Source organism: Molothrus aeneus, chromosome 2 (assembly GCF_037042795.1).
Source record: "Molothrus aeneus isolate 106 chromosome 2, BPBGC_Maene_1.0, whole genome shotgun sequence".
Taxonomy (NCBI): Eukaryota; Metazoa; Chordata; class Aves; order Passeriformes; family Icteridae; genus Molothrus; species Molothrus aeneus.
The window spans coordinates 93,164,357-93,182,736 of NC_089647.1; the positions used below are offsets into that span (position 1 = coordinate 93,164,357).

General features: G+C 37.0%; 1 protein-coding gene across 1 annotated transcript in view; it reads right to left on the bottom strand.

The window, feature by feature from the left end:
• Positions 1-4,050: 4,050 nt before the first annotated feature.
• MYO16 (myosin XVI) overlaps positions 4,051-18,380 on the bottom strand; it is a 358,751-nt gene continuing 344,421 nt past the window's right edge. The window contains exon 35 of the mRNA XM_066545334.1: positions 4,051-8,920. Coding sequence (XP_066401431.1) covers positions 8,687-8,920 — 234 coding nt within the window. The 3' untranslated portion in view covers positions 4,051-8,686. The remainder of the gene's footprint in view (positions 8,921-18,380) is intronic.

An 18,380-nucleotide genomic window follows, 5' to 3' on the forward strand; every position in this document is an offset into this window, starting at 1 on the left:
CATATTTTAAGTTATTCTTTGTAAGTTAAATGTATGAAAAAATGTATGAAAAAAACCGGCAACAAGGAGAGAGATAAAATCACTTGCTTCCTAATTTTCAACTGTCATGATTTTATGAAACTACTTTCCTGTTCAGTGGTACCTTTGATATGTTCTCTGATTGCACCCAAACAGAGGTAAATCTTGCTTTATCTTCTTACAGAACTCTCACCCACCAATTATTTCCATGTATGAAAAGGAGAGGGAGACATAGGAAGTATTATTTCTCCAAATAAAAGGATTTGGAGCTATCATGGACTGTACAGTGAAAGGAAAACATTTCTAACACGTGAAGACATATACTGGAATAGAATTTGCAGAGCTTTTGTGAAGTCTGAATTGTGAATTCCAGTGTTCCTATAAGGGCTTTTTTTGTAGTAACACCTAAGGAGAATATGTTAAGTTTACAGACAGCAGACACATGTGCACACACATTCACAAAGTGTATCTCCATGCAATACCACACCTATGACAATAAAGTTTGTTTCATGCCAAGTGCTGTGTGCCATAGACAGCTGTCTCAGCACAGTACTCACAAACTCCACCAGACTATGCTCAGTTCCTAGACATGGTCTTCCAAAACTGATTTTTCCTCTCTCTAGAGAGCTTTGAGTCTTGAAGCCCTGTCATGTCTCACATTGTGGGCATGCTTTTCTCCACTGAGGGCTAAATGAGCATCTCTTACATTCCTACACTGTGGGAGAATGTTTGGCAATTTTTCATTATAATTTTGAATTCTGGCCCAGCATTCTTATAAGCTTATTTAGTTTGGTGCCATCCTTAGTTTTATACAAGTTCTTCTTCTATTCAAATAACAAATATTTGGGCTCTCAGATGACTCTTAAGAGATCTAATGTGGAATCTCTGCTTCCTGCCAGTTTGCCAATGATTACTTTCTTGGAACTTATTTTCAGCCATCTCTTTCTTTACTTTCTTGTGAACCAAAATTGTTGTCTATGAGAGCAACCTGCATCTAACTAATGAGATATGACTCAGGTAGGTGGACTTCATGTTTGGTCACAAATTAGCTGGACTGCCGGGTTCAAAGTGTATTACAACAGCATAAAGTCCAGCTGTCAGCCACATAATAGCTTTCCTTCAGGGTTAACACTGAGGAAGATAGTATTTTTATTAATGAGCTGTACAATCAATACATTTGTGCATAATACACAGCAAATTCTGTGCATGCAGCAGGATGAAGAGGAGTCAATGCTTCAGTTAATCTCTGGAGGACAGGGCTGGTGTGTCAGTGGATGCTGGCAGCCTGAAGGAATGGGCTGGCAGAACATTAACATTGTTCAAAAACAAATTAAAATTTTGGATCCTTAGTGGAAAACCCCTATGTAACAGAACAGATTGGGGGCTGATTGGACAGGAAACACCTTTATCCATGGGGGCAAGAAGTTTCAATAGCCTGCCTTGGCAGTAAAGGAATCCAACTTAATCACCCCTCCAAGTCCCTGAATGGAAGATGCAGCGAGGTGTGGGGAGGTCTCTTCTCACAAGTAACAAGCTGTGTTAGGAAGAGAGGAAATGGCCTCAAGATGTGCCAGGGAGGTTTAGACTGGAGGCATTTAAAAGACTTGTAGATGCGACATTTAGGGACATGGTTTAGTGATGGACTTGGCAGTGTTTGGTTTACTGTCAGACTCAATGTCAGAGGTCTTTTCCAACATAAACAAAGCCATGATTCTCCTTTTCTCTCCTGAGTACAGTGTCTCTTTCATGATGAGAATTTGGAGTCAGGTGGAGTCAGGAATTGGAAGCCCAGAACAGCCAATATGGAAACCCAGTTTAGTCCTGCCTACCTCTCCAGAAACAAGGCACCTAAAAGGCAGGTCTAGTGTAATTTCCTTGTAGGAACTGAATCCTCACCAGATCTGGCCTTTTATTCCTCTACAGGGATTACATGAAATATTAGACAAATTCATTTGCTTTTTTACTTCTCTTTCTTTTTTTTAAATTGCAATATGTTATTTGAATATTTGGTAGGACTCTTGTACACACACAGAAATAAGTAAATCATCTGTGGGCCACAAAAATCAGCTGGGGCCAAATCTTGAACTTAACTGAAGATCTTTGTAAAATCATGGACTTAAACTAGACCCACATCCCCCAGCTACAAACCAACCTCTCTGTTTAAAAAATAAGCCTACTACAGAGTGTTATATCTTGTCCAGAAAAGCAAGCACACTTACACAAGATATCTGATAGGAATCATACATCATTGTGTCTTTGATCAACTAAATGAAATGTCTTTCCCAGCTCAGAGAAGCTGAGGTCTGGGTGTTTGTCTCCCCCAGGAGACAAACTCTTTCCAGGCTGCATGATGTCTGACTTCGGTAACTACTCATGCCTGGTGAGAAGTCAGGGATTACATAGGACAGGAGCTTAAGGAAGAAAGAAGTCTTTAAACTTTGAGAGCTACTTTTGGGACATTGTCTTGATCTCTGATGATATAGCATCTACCATGTTACTTATGATAATTCTAAAGCTCAAGGACCCCCAGTCTCAGCATGAACATAAAACATATGTTTCACATGCTCTAATTTCCATATTGTCTTTTTTTACTTTTTCCCTTTTCTAACTGCTAAATTCATATTACAGACATGGCACTATGTTAGTAAAAGCTAGATGTGAACAAATACTTTCAGTAATCATGTTACTAAAGTATAAATTTAGATGATTAGATGAAGTAATTTCTATTCAAAATATTTTTAACTGCATTGACTGATTGTGACTAGATTCATTAGGCAAGAATTTAGACCAAATCTATATTCAGGCTACTGGTCAGAACCATGAGGAAGGTCATGATATCTGGAAAATCCCAAAGCATTTACTCAAACTTACCCATCCACTGAAGAATGTTTTCCTATCTTAGTCCTGTCAAATTTGGGAGCTCCTTGCCTGACTATCTGATCTGTAAGGCTCTGACCACTCTTTCAGATAGAGATGGTTTTAATTCAAACAAACCACATGGAGTTGCCTTCCCAAAAGGATTCATAGTCCCCGAGTTTTCTGACCACCAAGTTGTACTATGTTGTAAGACAGAGGAGCTATATCTGCATAAAAAATAATTTAATAGCTCTGGTTATTTCATTGCCACAACTCTCTAAGCTAGTGGTATGGCTAAGCTAGTCATACTTGGACAGTGAGAAAGTTGCATTCCAATACTCATTTTTGGAAACATGTAAGTAATTTATATTAAGCTGTAATTATAAAGAGGCTGCAACACATTTCTCCCCTTTCTTTGAGAGTATATGACAGATTCAGCACTTTTCTTTCTGTACTCTAATGAGTATCAGGAGACAGGTGACTACATATCCAGGTAAACTGAGCAGGGGCTAAAGCCCAAATAAAACACAGGAAGGGCACAAGCATTAGCTAATAACTATCACATGAACATTGCTATGACAGCAATATACCCATGCTTGTCAAATTTTCCCTGTTGATACTTCAAAAGACATCAGCAATTCTCCTGCACTTCACAACAATTATCTATTAGTGTGGTTTTTCAGAGAAGAGTGGATTTATGAAAATGTATATTTGTGAAGAGTTGAAATTATGTGCAAATTCAGACTGCATCCAAGACATAATTTCAGCCAGAAAAGGTGAAAAACATGTTGAAATACTGAAATATTCTATTTCAGTATTTTAAAGTATTTTTTTCAAAATAGAATTATAAAGGTTATGCTGTAATTTCATTTAACATTTTCTTTTTTATCATAAAACTCTGATTAAAAATTAGGCTAAATATATATGAGAACCAAACCAAGCTAAGTAAGGTTGAAATAAATATGTCTAATTAATTCAAGAGGAGGTTATTTTGTTTAGTGTAATAAATCAAAAGTCCTCAAAAAGTCAAATAATGACTTGACTGAACTTTTCTATGACACTTCACAGCAAAATGCATGATTTGACCAGATCCAGCATACATTCATGGGTTGGTGACAAGGCCAAACCACAGTGAGGATAACAGACAGTCTTTGCTAATGATCTAATTCTCACAGCCACAGTATAAGCCAGCACTGGGATTTATTTATTTCTTTTTAAAAGGAAAGTCCTGAGTATACAGAGAACAGCAGAACTGGAAGAAAAGCATTTTCTTCTATTTTGTTCAGCTATTGTCAAATAGTTATGCTCAGGTGGTGTTTTCTTTTTAAAAATTATATATTTAAAAGACAAAGCCATGAAATGTTTAACACCATTCTGGAAAACTGATTTGTACAGAGTTTAGTTACATTTATTATTTAACAAGTGAATGGCAAAACTTACTTAAAGTTCCTCCGAGCATTTCAGATATTAGCAGGCTTTATAGAGATAAGAATAACAGGATTACTAGGGATGCTAATACTATACAGCAGAATTAAAAGCTACAACTAATATGGCTATTACTATCACTTTAGAACTATGCTACAATCTATTATGCTTTCTTAGCAAGTTAATGAAATTCTTTGTCCCACACACAAAGGATCTGCAGTATAATAAAGTTATTAATGAAAGTAATTAAACCTGTTAGAAAAAAAGGATCACTGGCAAAAAATAAAAAGGTAAATGCAATTCACTTACTCAACAATCATACTATTGTTTTGTAAACAATGCAAATTTTTAAAAGGCTTATCACTTCATGCTGTACACAGATAGTTTGAAAAATATCGGTGCATGTATTTCTTTGAGCATTTAAGTCAGTTTTTAAAAACAAAGTTTTGCTTAAAAACTGCAGCAGGAATGTAACTACAACAACTAAAAACCACCAAGTGCTATTTCAGAATTAACAAGTAAGGTATACAAGCTTTAAAAAATTTCTCCTGCCAATAGACGCTGTTTTCCTTCTATTGTGGCTTAATATGGTTTCATAATTTCCTTGGCTTTAAGACCAATGACTTTTTAAAGTGTAAAATGTATCTGATTATTCTTACCTTATGCTGAAGGACAGATTGACTTGTTAGGCATTTTGGTTTTTTCACATATTAAAAATTAAGCAATAAGGCACAATGTGGAGGAGTGATTATCTGATGATAATCCCAGCATCCTGAAATTGCTTTATTGCAAATAGAAATATATTTTAGATTTTTCACTGGATATTAAGGGCATTAGCATGCCCATAAGTTTAATCTTCCCCTTCAGAATATTAAATTCATAAGGCTTTTTTTATTTCTAAGCTATTTTTAATGCGCAAGACAGGACTTCATATACTCAAGAAATACTGTAATTGGCTGGTGCACACTCCACTGGGGAGATAAATTTACAAGCACTGTACAGTTCTGCTAAAACTACTTCTCAACCTTTCAAAATGTCAATAGCATATTTTCCCAGCCCTGTAAACACATTTTGATACACAATATAAACTTTAATGGTAGTTTTAAGACACCTCTGGGGGTATGGTTATTTAAGCAATAAGACACAGTGGGGTGTGAATTATGGTATAATAATTCCCTACCAACTGCATTGTTAGGCTCAAGGCCAAAGGCCAAGAGACCAATGAACACACTAGGTGTGAATTATGACTTCATAAGTCACACTCTAGAGTGTTTTACTGACATTAGAGAAATATTTAAAACATGTTTTAGAGCAAGTACTTTATTCCTATAGTACTACTGTACTTTAATGCAATATAATGAAAAATCTTTCCAAGTAAAAAGTTAGCCATTATGTAACCTGGTATTTAAAAAAAAATAAAAATTGAAACAAATAAAAAAAAAAATCATCTAACTTTGTCTGCGCACTGTGGTGACATACTTTAAAGAGCAACCCCAGAAAATACACATCTTACCCAAGTTTGCAAAAATTAGCATGAAGGCCTTCTGCACAGGGGATCATAATCTGCTTTGCTTATTGTCTGTGGAATCAGACTGCCAGAATCAGGGATGTACTGGCTTCTCCCATGTAACTGCGTTGCTGAAACTGCTAGAAAATCTACACACCTGTTTTTCCATGCTTGTCCATACCATTGTAATAGGGCACAATGTGGACTTTGAACAAGAAGCAAAAAAGTTCCTTAAGACCTCGTTTGAACTCCTGCAGTTGAGTTCCTGAGGCTGCTCACAGTTCTAAAACAACTTTTAGCAAGGACTGCAAGTAGGATAATGTATATTTATACTGTTTCCCGTTTTAAACTCCCTTTGACAAATGCCTTTTCTCCCCTCTGGGTACTCCTGCGTTCCAAGTGCAGCACTGACAACGGTGTCATCTGGAGATACACAAGCTCACCTTACAAATAGCTCAGTCACTGGGAGCAAGCTCACTGCAGCAGCAGGGATTTTGGCATCATCTAAACTGGCTTCTCCTCAGTCAGTTTTTACAGCTTGTCTTAAACTTCCAGGCTGCTGTGGATTGATTGCTACCAGTGGTCGAGCCAGCTAGAGAGCATTAGGGTTAGCAATAGGATAGCGTTTATGGGAGGGCTGCTTGCCAGGCCCATTTGGGGAGTGATAAGCCTCAGGGCATGTCTGCACGTCTCAGTGCACTGAGGTGCTCAGCACTGCCAGGCTGCCTGGAGAGAGGTTCTTGTGGCTATGGATAGGGATGCTGCGCCATGTAGGGATAACAACCTGCATCCTGGAGGCAAAATAGCTGCAAGGTCAGGTTAATTAGCTCTTCTGCATCCAGTTCTGAAGCTGTTGGATTGTGCACTCACAGAAGGATCTCTGTGTGTCCCTGGTTATCTGAGCAAAAACCAGAAACCTCAGTTGTTCAAGGCACAGCCTCGTTGTGACATAATTGTGTAGCAGATGAGAGTTTTTTTCTGCATAACCTCACTCACAGGGGTTACCTGCCCCTCCTGGATAAAGTCACTGTCTGTGGCCGTTTATATCAGTCAAAGGTAAGTCTAAAGTTCCTCATTCTGGAGTCTAGAGTTCCTCATTCTCCATGAAATAGAAATGGATAATCTTACACAGAGGACTTCCCTGAAGCTAACAGTGGTAACAAGGTATAATTCTGAGCTAACTTGGTGTCTTCCCTTCCTTGTCCACTCAAAATGTCTGTTTTAATCTCCAGCAAGAGAAGGTGCTTAATTCTGCTACAGCTTGATGATACTCATGGGAACAATTTGAGTTTTGCTGCTTCCTTGTATAAACAATCAAACAAGTATGTGGTTGCTTTTAACTATTCAGCCTGATTGAAATTTTATCAAACATGATGGAAAACCTACACCTCTATGGACTTTTCCCTTTTCCCACAACTTCCAACCAAGAATGAGTGCACCTTTTTAGACCTAGCTTATATTTGAAAATATTTGTTTTATATCCACTTGCAAAACTGGTAACACTTTTTCCTGCATCTCAATAGGAATGGGACAAACAACCAAGAAAAGGGTTCCACACTGGCTCTACATACTCCAAGAACTTAAAATAAGTAGCCCCAGAAAAGTACATTTATATATATATAAATTACACCTTTTAGTGGCAAAACAGTATTTGAAAGACTGCTAGGCAATAACTGACAAGTTCCCAGCAGCATGTTTTCCATAAATTAACATTACTGCTCAGAACTCATCTACACTAACTAGAATGCTGCAATTTCTGAAACCATTTCATTACATGAAATTTGAGGTATAAATGCATCACTGTGCTACCATAATAAGGACATAATACTTTGATATACCCTTCTCTGCAAAGCCTTCTGGCCTGTAACAGTAAATCACAGACCTATTTTCATACCTCATTACCACTATGTATCTTTCCTCTGACACCTGACCTTATGCATAATCAGTTATGAATTTCAAACCACACTTATAATCTAAATGAATGCCTCATTATTTTACATATCCCAGAATGAAATAAGATTTGAGATGTAATTTCAAATTCACAGTTCACACATTCAGAAATGCAGGTCCATCAAAATGGAGTAATGGTCTCTAATTCATGACTGTGAACAGCACCAAATCACTCCTGCACATAGGAGCTTTGCAAGAATTTCAGGATTGGATTTTAGAAAGGATATTGCCAGTTCTGAAAAAAATAACACAGTGTTGAAACTGTTTGGTATGTTGTTAAAGATAATCTATAAAGGAAAAATGCAAGTACTGAATTTATTACCTGTATTTTGAAGAAAGAACGACAGCACCAATTGCATGAAGTTATAAAACACCAGAAATAAACATGTAAATAATTTCCATGGAACACAGACATCTACAAAGAAATATATATATATATATGTATACATGTAAGATAATAAACCCATTCATTAGAGAACAAGAAACATATTTTTGTACTGTATAAAACAGCTGTACAGTGTGCACACAGACTTTCCTGATCTCTCCAAAATGTCTGTCAGTCACTTCTCCCCATCATCATTTGCTTAACATATTTTCTTCATTGTCCATGGGAGAACTCTATGTGACTGTTTTGTACTTTTAAGCTAAGTACTTCTAGTGCAGTTTGTCTCCATACATATATACACATGCATACATATATATACTTGCTGGTGCACACATATATGTATACATGTATATATATGAAAAGAACAAACACACACATGTACACACACACACTACAGATCTAAACAACTCCTCCATCCTGTGCTATTGAATTAGTGCTTGTAAAAAATCCCTGCACGTTTTGTGAAGGGAAGGAAACTTGCTGATTGTGCAGATTGAAGTCATTAGATGGTTCCATTTCTAACAGTCTGCAAACACACATCTGAATCATATGGTGGTATCCCATATGCCTGAAGAGAGTCTGTTGCAGGAGGTATCTTCTACCTTCTTCAGCAGCGTCGGCTTCTTACAAGGGGGTGGAGGTGGGGCTGAGATTCTTTGCTCAGTATTGTGCAATATTTGCTGCCAGTCTTCTCTCTCTTCACACAGCTTTCTCCTCCAATCTAGAAGCTCTTGTAGAGCCACACTCTCATTTTCGGAAAGTCTAAGCTGATGAATTACCTGTGAGAAGAAAATAATAATAACAGCAACAATAATAATAAAAGTGGATAAGGAAAACAGATCAAGTAAGCCTGTCAATAATTTGAAGCAAACTTATCCTCCAAAAAGGTTTTAAATTTTTACACTGAAAATAAACAACATTGGTGATTTAGAATTGCCTTATTGCAATCTCATGGCTGAAAGTCACAGAGTCTGAAGTCGCAATGTCTGAAGCTGTATGAAGCAACTGCCAAAAATGAAACAGAAAAAAACTTCCCTGTTTCATCAAAGGGTACATGAACACAATTCTCTAAAACACACAAAGCAGACTGCCTACATCTGCTGCAGGAGTAGCAAGGCTTTTCCTCTAACCAAATAGCCATAACCAAGAAACCATAAACTTTGTTGCATATTAGAATCAGTAAAGCTACTTGTCAGAGACAGGTGTTATCCTCAGCATCAGGGGGCAGTCTCTGTCTTCCTCCAGAGTATACAGTAACTATAACTGTAGTTTCAGTTGGCCTGAATCTACTTATAAATTCATTCTGAAGGAGTCACAGTTCTATACTAGATTCATAATCCACTTAGAAGAAACTGTTCCCTTCCATTTAACTCTTCTATTGCAGTGATTATTTATTTTATTCAAGTCAGTTTGAAGCCCTCATGGCAGCACAAGTCCATGAAGCAATGAAGTCCATCTCACCATCCTTTAAGACTTACTTGACACCTATGCAGTACAGCAGCCCCTACAGCAAGGATTGAGATCTATTGTCTTGGGAGCATTCTGTAGCAGGAAAGGCTTAACTAGAAAATATGAAACAAGTCCATCTTAACATCTAATAGTCCACAACCCTTATCCTGTTACCTTCTTTCTTATGAGCCCCAGAGGAGCACCTGTAAGAGGCACCTGTGGCATGACTAAAATGTCCACATTTTCCCTCACACAATGACCTCACACTAAGGCTGCATTTCTACTTGTCATAATGAGGGATAGCAACATGTTGGTTATGAAAAAGGAAATGATGTGCAGTGCTCATGAGACACCCCACACATGATTAGTTCCAGTTGCAAGGAAAGCTGAGTGACATCAAGGGCATTTTTGTCACTGATAGACAATGGGGTTCCTGGGGCAGAAGAACTACCTGTGGGCTCTTCCTGTGGCTCCTGCTCTTCCCCCATGGAATAGCAAGTGCCTGGGTACAGAGGCTATCCAGGCTTTACACTGCTATTTCAAATGTGTCCTGTGCAAGTCAGACCTTTCACATGCACAAGGTGTCAGAGAAGGAATGAGCCCTTACATGGATGTACCTGAACATATACAGTGAATTTGCTTAATTTCTGGTTGATTGATACTTCAAAGAGAAATGCATTAACATATAATATACCTGTCTTAATAACAGGTATAATAAAAAACAATTTAAAGTTCTGAATTTTTTTTTTAAAGAAGAAAAATGAAAATGTTTGAAAGACTTAATTAAAGTGTATCTCAATTGCATATCACTATAAAATTAAAAACCCTCTTTGTTTTTATATTTACACAAAATGCAACAGGGCATCTCAGCAACTCAGATAAAAATTAAATGTTTCACATATATTGCTAGAGGGACATCAGAGACAAAACATACTACCTTTTATTTTTTTCAGCAGTATATAGAGGATTACAAGACAAAAGTTTGCACTTGGAAGCAACTTATCAAGAAAGGCCAGGTGGCTTTATCCTACAGAACAGTTGGGTAGTTTGTGAGTCACCATGGCTTACTCATTTCTGGCCATTTTATGTAGTTATTTGTGGGTTTAAATTATGAACATAATCCGTTTCCGTTTTAGAACATACATAGATTGGAATACAGTCTTCCCAATTTGGACATCTTATTTGTCCCAAAATTTTAGATATTTCATGCATCTGCACTAGAGATGCTTCTTAGAGAGGTGTTGGAACACACAAGAACCAAGTTTTGTTAGACTGTCATTGCAAGAGTTTCCATATAAGAGTTTCAGAGATAATTAATCAAAGACATGCCTGAACATTGGAGGACAAATATAGTTATAAAAAAATAGATATTTTGAAACTGTGTAATTGGATGTGTTCTGGTGACAAACGTTTGAAAGCATGACTAATAAAGTCTGGAAGAATTTTCAGATTGAGAGATGGACAGAGTATTTGAAAACAGACAGTGCTAGTGCCATTCCAAGGAACACAAAGGCACATAGGTGCAGGTGAGCAGTGAGTACATTTTGCCTTGGCATGGAATTGACAAATGTATCCTGCTTATAGCTTATTGGCATTGAAGAAGCTTTATTATACTGGCCCTGCTTATGCAAGCTGTAAATTAATATTAGGTTATCAGTTAGAGCTCATTTTCCAGTGCATAGTGGAAAAAAGTTGGTCCAGTTAACAATTAAGTGTACATACTTTATCTCATTTTCTAAAACAAGGATGGAAAAATATCTCAAACATTTATTCACTGTGAAACTGATCTGGTAAATAAACTGGAAAACAGCCTGGATGAAAGACATGAGATGAAACTGCAGTCAAAATGAAATGGGTGAAAATGCATGAGAAGTGGCAGAGCTCTAAATGAACCAATTAATTTAATTAGATCTATTTGAATAACATGATATATTTTCTCTTCTCCATTTATGATTAGACCTGTGACGAGCTAAATATCTACTATACATATTCATTATAGAAAAGATTGGCTGAATAATTTTACATGAAGCACAAGGTAAAACAGTAAGCTATGTTTCTTCATTATTATTCCATATCCTGAGTGGTATTTTGTGAAGGGTGAATGATGTGTGTAGGAATTAATTAATTTAAGACTACAGATCTTTTAATGGACACTAAACAAACAACTTCCACCACCTGTATCAGCAACTGTAGACCAGTATTTTCATAGTGAAAGTCAATGGTCAGTCAGACATGTTAAACACAGCATTTGGGTTAGACCCACAAAACATACATTGGCATTAACAGCTCTGCCATTGGGTGGAAACACCATTCCTGTGTTTAGTATCCAGAGTTCTTTATAAGCAAACAAGAAAAGCTGAAGTGTCAAAGTCACACACAAAAGAAGAACTTTTCTGTGGAGTTACCGCAGCTACTAATTGGAAACTGCGATGGATTGAAGGATTTAAACCAGATCCATATTTTTCACTGCAAAATATGGTAAGATGGACAAAATAAATTTGTAATGAGCAGCCCAGGGAGGAGCTTTCAGGATTCATTCCTTCCACTTCACAGCCCAAACTCTCAGGCTGTAAAATCAAATTCTCTCTTACTGGCATCAGGGATTTTGGTTGGTGACAGAACACCAATGGCTCAGTTCCATCACAAGATATATGGAAAGAGTTTCATCATTCTCTAGAAGTTAGAGCATATTGGAAAATTAGAAGATATGGATTCAGCTTCTCTGTGTCAGTCCTAGCTGAGATGAAAATAATTTTCCTCTTTGCATTGGGAGCTAGAGGAGAGCTGATAACACTGCAGTGTTTTGGCTGCTGCTGAGCAGCGCTGGCACAGCCTCAGTGCTGTATCCAACATTCCCACCTGACCAGTAGTCTGGGGGTGGGCAACATTTTGGGAGGGGACACAACTAGGCCAGCATACCCAAAATAACCAAAGGGATATTCCATACCATATAAGATCTGCACACCTAAAAGAAAAAGGATGGGGAAGGGGAGACATTAATTATTTACAAAATTTGCCTTCCAGAACTACCTCCACATATGCTGAAGCCCTGCTTCTCAGGAAGTGGCCAGACATTGCTTGCTGATCAGAAATAGAGAATGAAACCTTTTTGTTTTCTTTTCTTTTTCCTTTGCTGCTTGCACATGCACAACCTTCACTTTTGCTTTAATAAACTGCCTGTATCTTGACCCATGAATTTTTTCCGTCTTGTTTTTTCCCCCGTCCTGTTGCAGGGGGGGGGATAGAGTAGCTTGGTGGGCACTTGGTGTTCAGCCACGGTCAAACCACAACAGTTCTTTCAGGTTAAGGAAGAGACCAAGTTCTCACTTGCTGAGAGGACACTGCAACTACAAGGGGTGGACTCTGAGCACAGAGCAGGTCTCTGACCCCTGTGCTTTGTGCAGTCAGATCAGTGTGCTAAAGTAAATCCTTCAGAGAGTCCTTTGTGGTTCTAATGCACAAAAAACCACTGGAGACAGAGCACTTTGGTTATATGCTGGCAGTCATGAAAGGTTTAGAACACAATTTTGCCTATACACGTTTGAGTATTGCATAGTCATTGGAGAATGAGGCTCTGAACTGCCTTTTGGATTTAGGATTGTAAATTCTGCCTAGATTTCACTTTACAGCCTAAGGAAGACATACTGGATTTCAACTTTGTCTTAGAATCAAGATGAGTTGATATAAGGTAAGTCAATAAATTATTTTAATGACAGTCTATTTCATATGCAAGTTAAAAATTCAGCAAGTTTTTAATTATAGAAAGTAAAAGGTTTCATATTTGAAATAATTTTTGACAAAAAAGTATGCCAGATAAATTGATTAACTGGCACATTTAAAATTAACTTTGAGTTATTTAGAGATTTAGCTCTAGAATTTCAAGAAATTCTTTCTGCATTAAAAGATCAAGCACTATAACTTTATAGAGGATGTTTTGTAACATTCAGAAGCAAAGAACTTACATTCTCTGTTTGTGTGTCAAATGCAACAGAGTCTTAATCATCAGCCTATGACTAAAGGGCTCATTACACAGTCTGACAAACAGAGATTTATTATTGGCAGATCCTTTTCAGTATTGCACCTCAGTTTGCTCCCTCACTGATGAAATGTAGGGTTCATCTTTTAAAAAATATGTGTATACTACTCCAGTAAATTTTTCATTTGTGAGTGCATTGTTTCTACTACTATCCACCAGAAATGAAGTATTTAATTACATATGCTAATTACATATTATTTAAAACATACAAATAATTTTCTTTGTGAAAAATGTAGCACTTCATATTTTATTACTAAACTACCAGAACTACCAACTAAAACCAGTTGCTTCTTCAAGTTCTAGTAAGGTTCCTGCTTATAAACATATAAGCACAAGAGAAACTCACAGAGCAATGTAAGGACCTGCAAAGCACATAAACCTGTGTTCCTGAGACACATGCATTTTGTGGCTGGTTCATTTTTTTTATTTGGAGAAATAATGTCAGTTGTTATCTTCAATAGCTTTATCAATGTGTAACTGTTAGTAAATGCTCACAGTTAATTATTACATCATTAATTTTTCTCTTCCATTAGTGAAATCACAGAATCCATGGCAAGACTGAATTCAGGAGAGCAATGATTTTATCTTTCTAAACTTTTATCAGGATCTAAAGTGAATTATGCAATAAATGTATATTTATTGATTGATGATAAAAATATCATAATTATTTTAGAAATTAAACTGCCTTGACAAAACCCCTGTTTACAGTCTCTTTCAGTTTATAGGCTGCCTAAGTATGAAAGCCAAATAAATTTCAGCCATGAGGTGACTCACAGTTAACCTTATTACAGCCCTCAAAAGCAGTTCACAGTCCCCACTAGATCTTGGATCCCCAGTTTTAAAAACAATAATGAGAAGGACCTCTTATTCCAAAATTAAACACCATTTCATTCAGTAATTCAGAAAATAACTCTTAATGCATGCAATTATTAGCAAGAGCAACATATTTTGATTCAACTAGTATGCAACTCTCACAAAAATGTTTCTAACTCATTTTAATGGCCTTATTTAATTTTTTTTTAATCTGAAAAGCCCCTACACTGATTCTTTCCAAACATGCGTGTCACGACTTTATTTCCAAACTACAGAACAGGCACACTGCAACTTCTCCAAAAATCCTAACCCTTCAGGTACCAACAGATATATTTGGGGTTTTTTTATGTTAAAAAAAGAGCAGAAAGCAGGAAAGGATTGCTTTTCCACCGACTACTGAATCAAGAAAAATTAAAAATTTGATAGTCTACATGTTTTTTTACCAATAAAATACTCATTTAAATATATAAGGGGAAAGGACACAGTAAGCCAAGGGTGTGTTAAGAAGCCTAGGTAAGCGTTCAACATAAATCAAATCAATATGTAAATTTGTTTTTGATTGGAAACCCTACATTGATCATGAATGACCCCAGCACGGAGCAGAGAGCAGCTACAATAAATGAGCTTACATGCTTCAATGTTCCAATTAAAATCCTCAAATAGAAACATAACACTGGGATCCAAACTGATTCATGTGATTGTCATGTGAGTGCTGGGATAGGCATTTTTTTACAATAGCAGGCCCACTGAATGTACTAACTTGATATGCGATATACAAAAATAAAGTGATTTTGTTAATTATTCTTTTAAACTGCTGATGATTTTTCTTTGTGTTGGAGCAACTTTACAATGTCCAAAAAACAACGCTCTGAATGGATGTCAAATGGGTTCATTGGAAAGGAGAAAATGGCAAAGAAGACAGGTACTCTCTCTGGTGCAAATCTAGAATTTCTCTGGAGGAGGTATGCCAGCAAAACATTACTGAGAGCTGTAACTGAAAATGCAATGCATTTGCTTTTTTCTAAACAGGAAGATACTTTTTTCTCTCTCAGTTAAAATTTCTAATTAAAGTAAAAGAATAAACTTCTTTTAGAAGAAATGTTTCTATATAGATGACATACCAAAGGAAGTAATTACTTGGCTGACCCATATAAATTTGGGATAATCTTAAAAGGAACTTTGTTCTTAAAATGAAATTTAAAAGGAACAACATTTACTAACAAAAATGCATTGCCACATGATTCAGGCAGAAATGTTTTCTCTTCTGAAGAAATTTATGGCTATCTCTTGGATAGTATTTTCAAGGGAAAGATTCAATTTTCTTCCAAACATCAGCTGTGGAATGATGCTGGAAGCGGGATGGTGTCGTGTCAGAGATCATGCAGACACAGGTGTCTTTATCTTTGATTGCCCAGTCCAGCCCTCTGCTATCACATGGCACTTGGAAAGCTCTCAAACCTCATCCTAAAAAATTAAATCCACTGTTTGCCTTAGTTTCACCTTCTGATAGGATTTTACAGAAGAATTAATGAAAGAAAAGTGTAATAAGGATAATTATCTACTAAATGAAGTCTGCCTCTGGAAGCCCTTCCTGACAGAGCACTGAAAACTGAGAGATCACACTTGCAAAAGAGACATCTCATATCTCTGACTTTACCTGGGTAGCAGAGACTTCTTGTTTTTATTAGAAAGAGAATCTTGGGCTACACACACCTATGCTGTGCCTCAGGCAGGGTGTTTTACATTCCTCATCTAACTGCAATTCTATTTCGGGTGGAAGTTGTCTGATTTTCTGCCATACTGTTGTGGTTTCCCGTAGGGATTTTTTGCTTGTTTTGGTTTGGGTTTTGTTTGGGTTTTTTTTTATTTGTTTGCTTATTTGGTTTTTGTTTTATTTGAGGAGGAGGGAGATGGTTGTTTGGTTTGAGGTGATTTTTAAAATTAATATTATTTTTTGAAATAATAGATTTTAGTCACAAAACAGGACCTGTCTTCCATAATTTTGTATCTTTTAGTGAGGTAGTTATATCAATATTATTAAAATATATTAGTAGTTATATCACAGTATTTCCAATGAATTTTGTTAATCATCCTCCATACAGACTGGAAGTATCTCAGCAATCAAACAAAGACAATATATCTTTGTGAAAAAAAATCAGCACACAAATCTTGAGTACAACTGTAACTTGCAATCTGGTAGAAAATATTAGCACAAGGTAGGCAATGTTCAATAATATATGACAGTAACATCAGGCACACTGATTACCATAGCTGGTAGTAGAGTTGGGCAAGTCTACACATTCAAAACAGGAGTGCACTTTCTGTATTTGGATCTTGTGGCTTTCCGTTTTTCTTTTTTTTTTTTTTTGGCTGAGTGTTTTTCAACTCTAGATTTCTGATGTCAACAAAAAGGTGACACATTCCCAGAGGGACTAAAGCATCAACCATCAGTAAATATTGAATTTGGGTTGGTTTTTTTTTTTCTTTAAGGTAATATTTATCTCTAGATAAACAAATTATGCAATGCTCTCTAAAACCTTCAAGACATCCTCCCAATTTGCCTCTGATGCTTGAGAAAAAGAATATGTTCAGACAGAAACTGTCTTTCTCAAGATGAGTTCTGAAAACAAATCATTTATCACAGAGGTTTTTTGGAACAGCTCAGCTAACCATGCTAATACTGCTTTGCACCTAATCTAACAAAAAAAATCTGACAAACTAAGTCATGTTGCTACTTAATTAATCTCTGCCTTTTCATGACATTAATGGAGATTTTATTTGCCTATATACAGACTATGTTTGCCACAAAGCTTTCTAGGTAATTCCAAAAATGATCAACTTATATTTGCTGTAGTTGGGTATTATCCTTTGTTGTATAAAAACACTGCACTTATGGTCAAACAATGTTAGAAGAAAACATCATTTTAATGTACGGTGTGTTAGCGATCCAAATCTCTGCTATCTGCATGCAGCAGTGTGTGACAGCAGGAGAATGAAGGGCAGAGGAACCAATTTATTCCCTCTCACACCCAGCACTCCTAAGTGCAAAGTGCAGTCACTCTCCACAGTGGGGTGATGGACCACACTCCCCTTGAGCTCAAACTAGAGGCAGCCTTTTAGGGTGAGCCACTGGCCATCGTGGAAGCCCAAGAGGGATAATTACACCCTCTAGCCAAACACCAGAGCTGAGGGAGGCCATGAGCATACTCAGGAGGTTTTGTTTCCTTCTCTTCTACAATCTCATTTACCGGGGCAAATGCAGTGAGGATGAAGCCCTGGAGACAGAAAAGGGACCTGGAGTATGTAGGGAACTGGCTGTGACATCCACTGGTTCAAAGAGGAGGATCTGTGCTCTCACCTGTGGAGGTCACAGCAGTCAGATCTGGGATATAGCTGCTTAGCAGAGGGGCATCAGCCCTCCAAGAGCCCTTCAACATAAACACAAGATGGTGTATTTACTGATGAATTTACACTATGCATTACCTCACAGCATTTAATCTATAAGGCACATACTTTTGGCTGTAAGTCTTATAAAAATAAAGCCACAATGCGTTATAGGTCCTGATTTTCATTGCTGAGTGTGACATTACAAAGAATATTCTTTGTGCTACTGTTGAAGCAATGAACAAAACACAGTGCAGGGGGAAATACTGATTCAGATCAATGATAAGCATGTTCTATGTCTTCTCTTGGATGCTACATGTTTACAAAGGTGTTAGTGGTTTTTTACTTCACCAGACCTGTTTGATTGCCACTTTTTGCTTCAAAGATGATCAAAGATTACTTCCAGCTAATGAGCAAACGTGATGGACAGTAACAATGAAAGTCCAGAGCCCATTGTTTAGAGCTGTGACAGAAGGTAGGGGATAGCAACACACTGCAACACATTGTTGACTATTCATTTTTTAAACTTTTGAACAGCCAACAAAAGAAGTGATTGG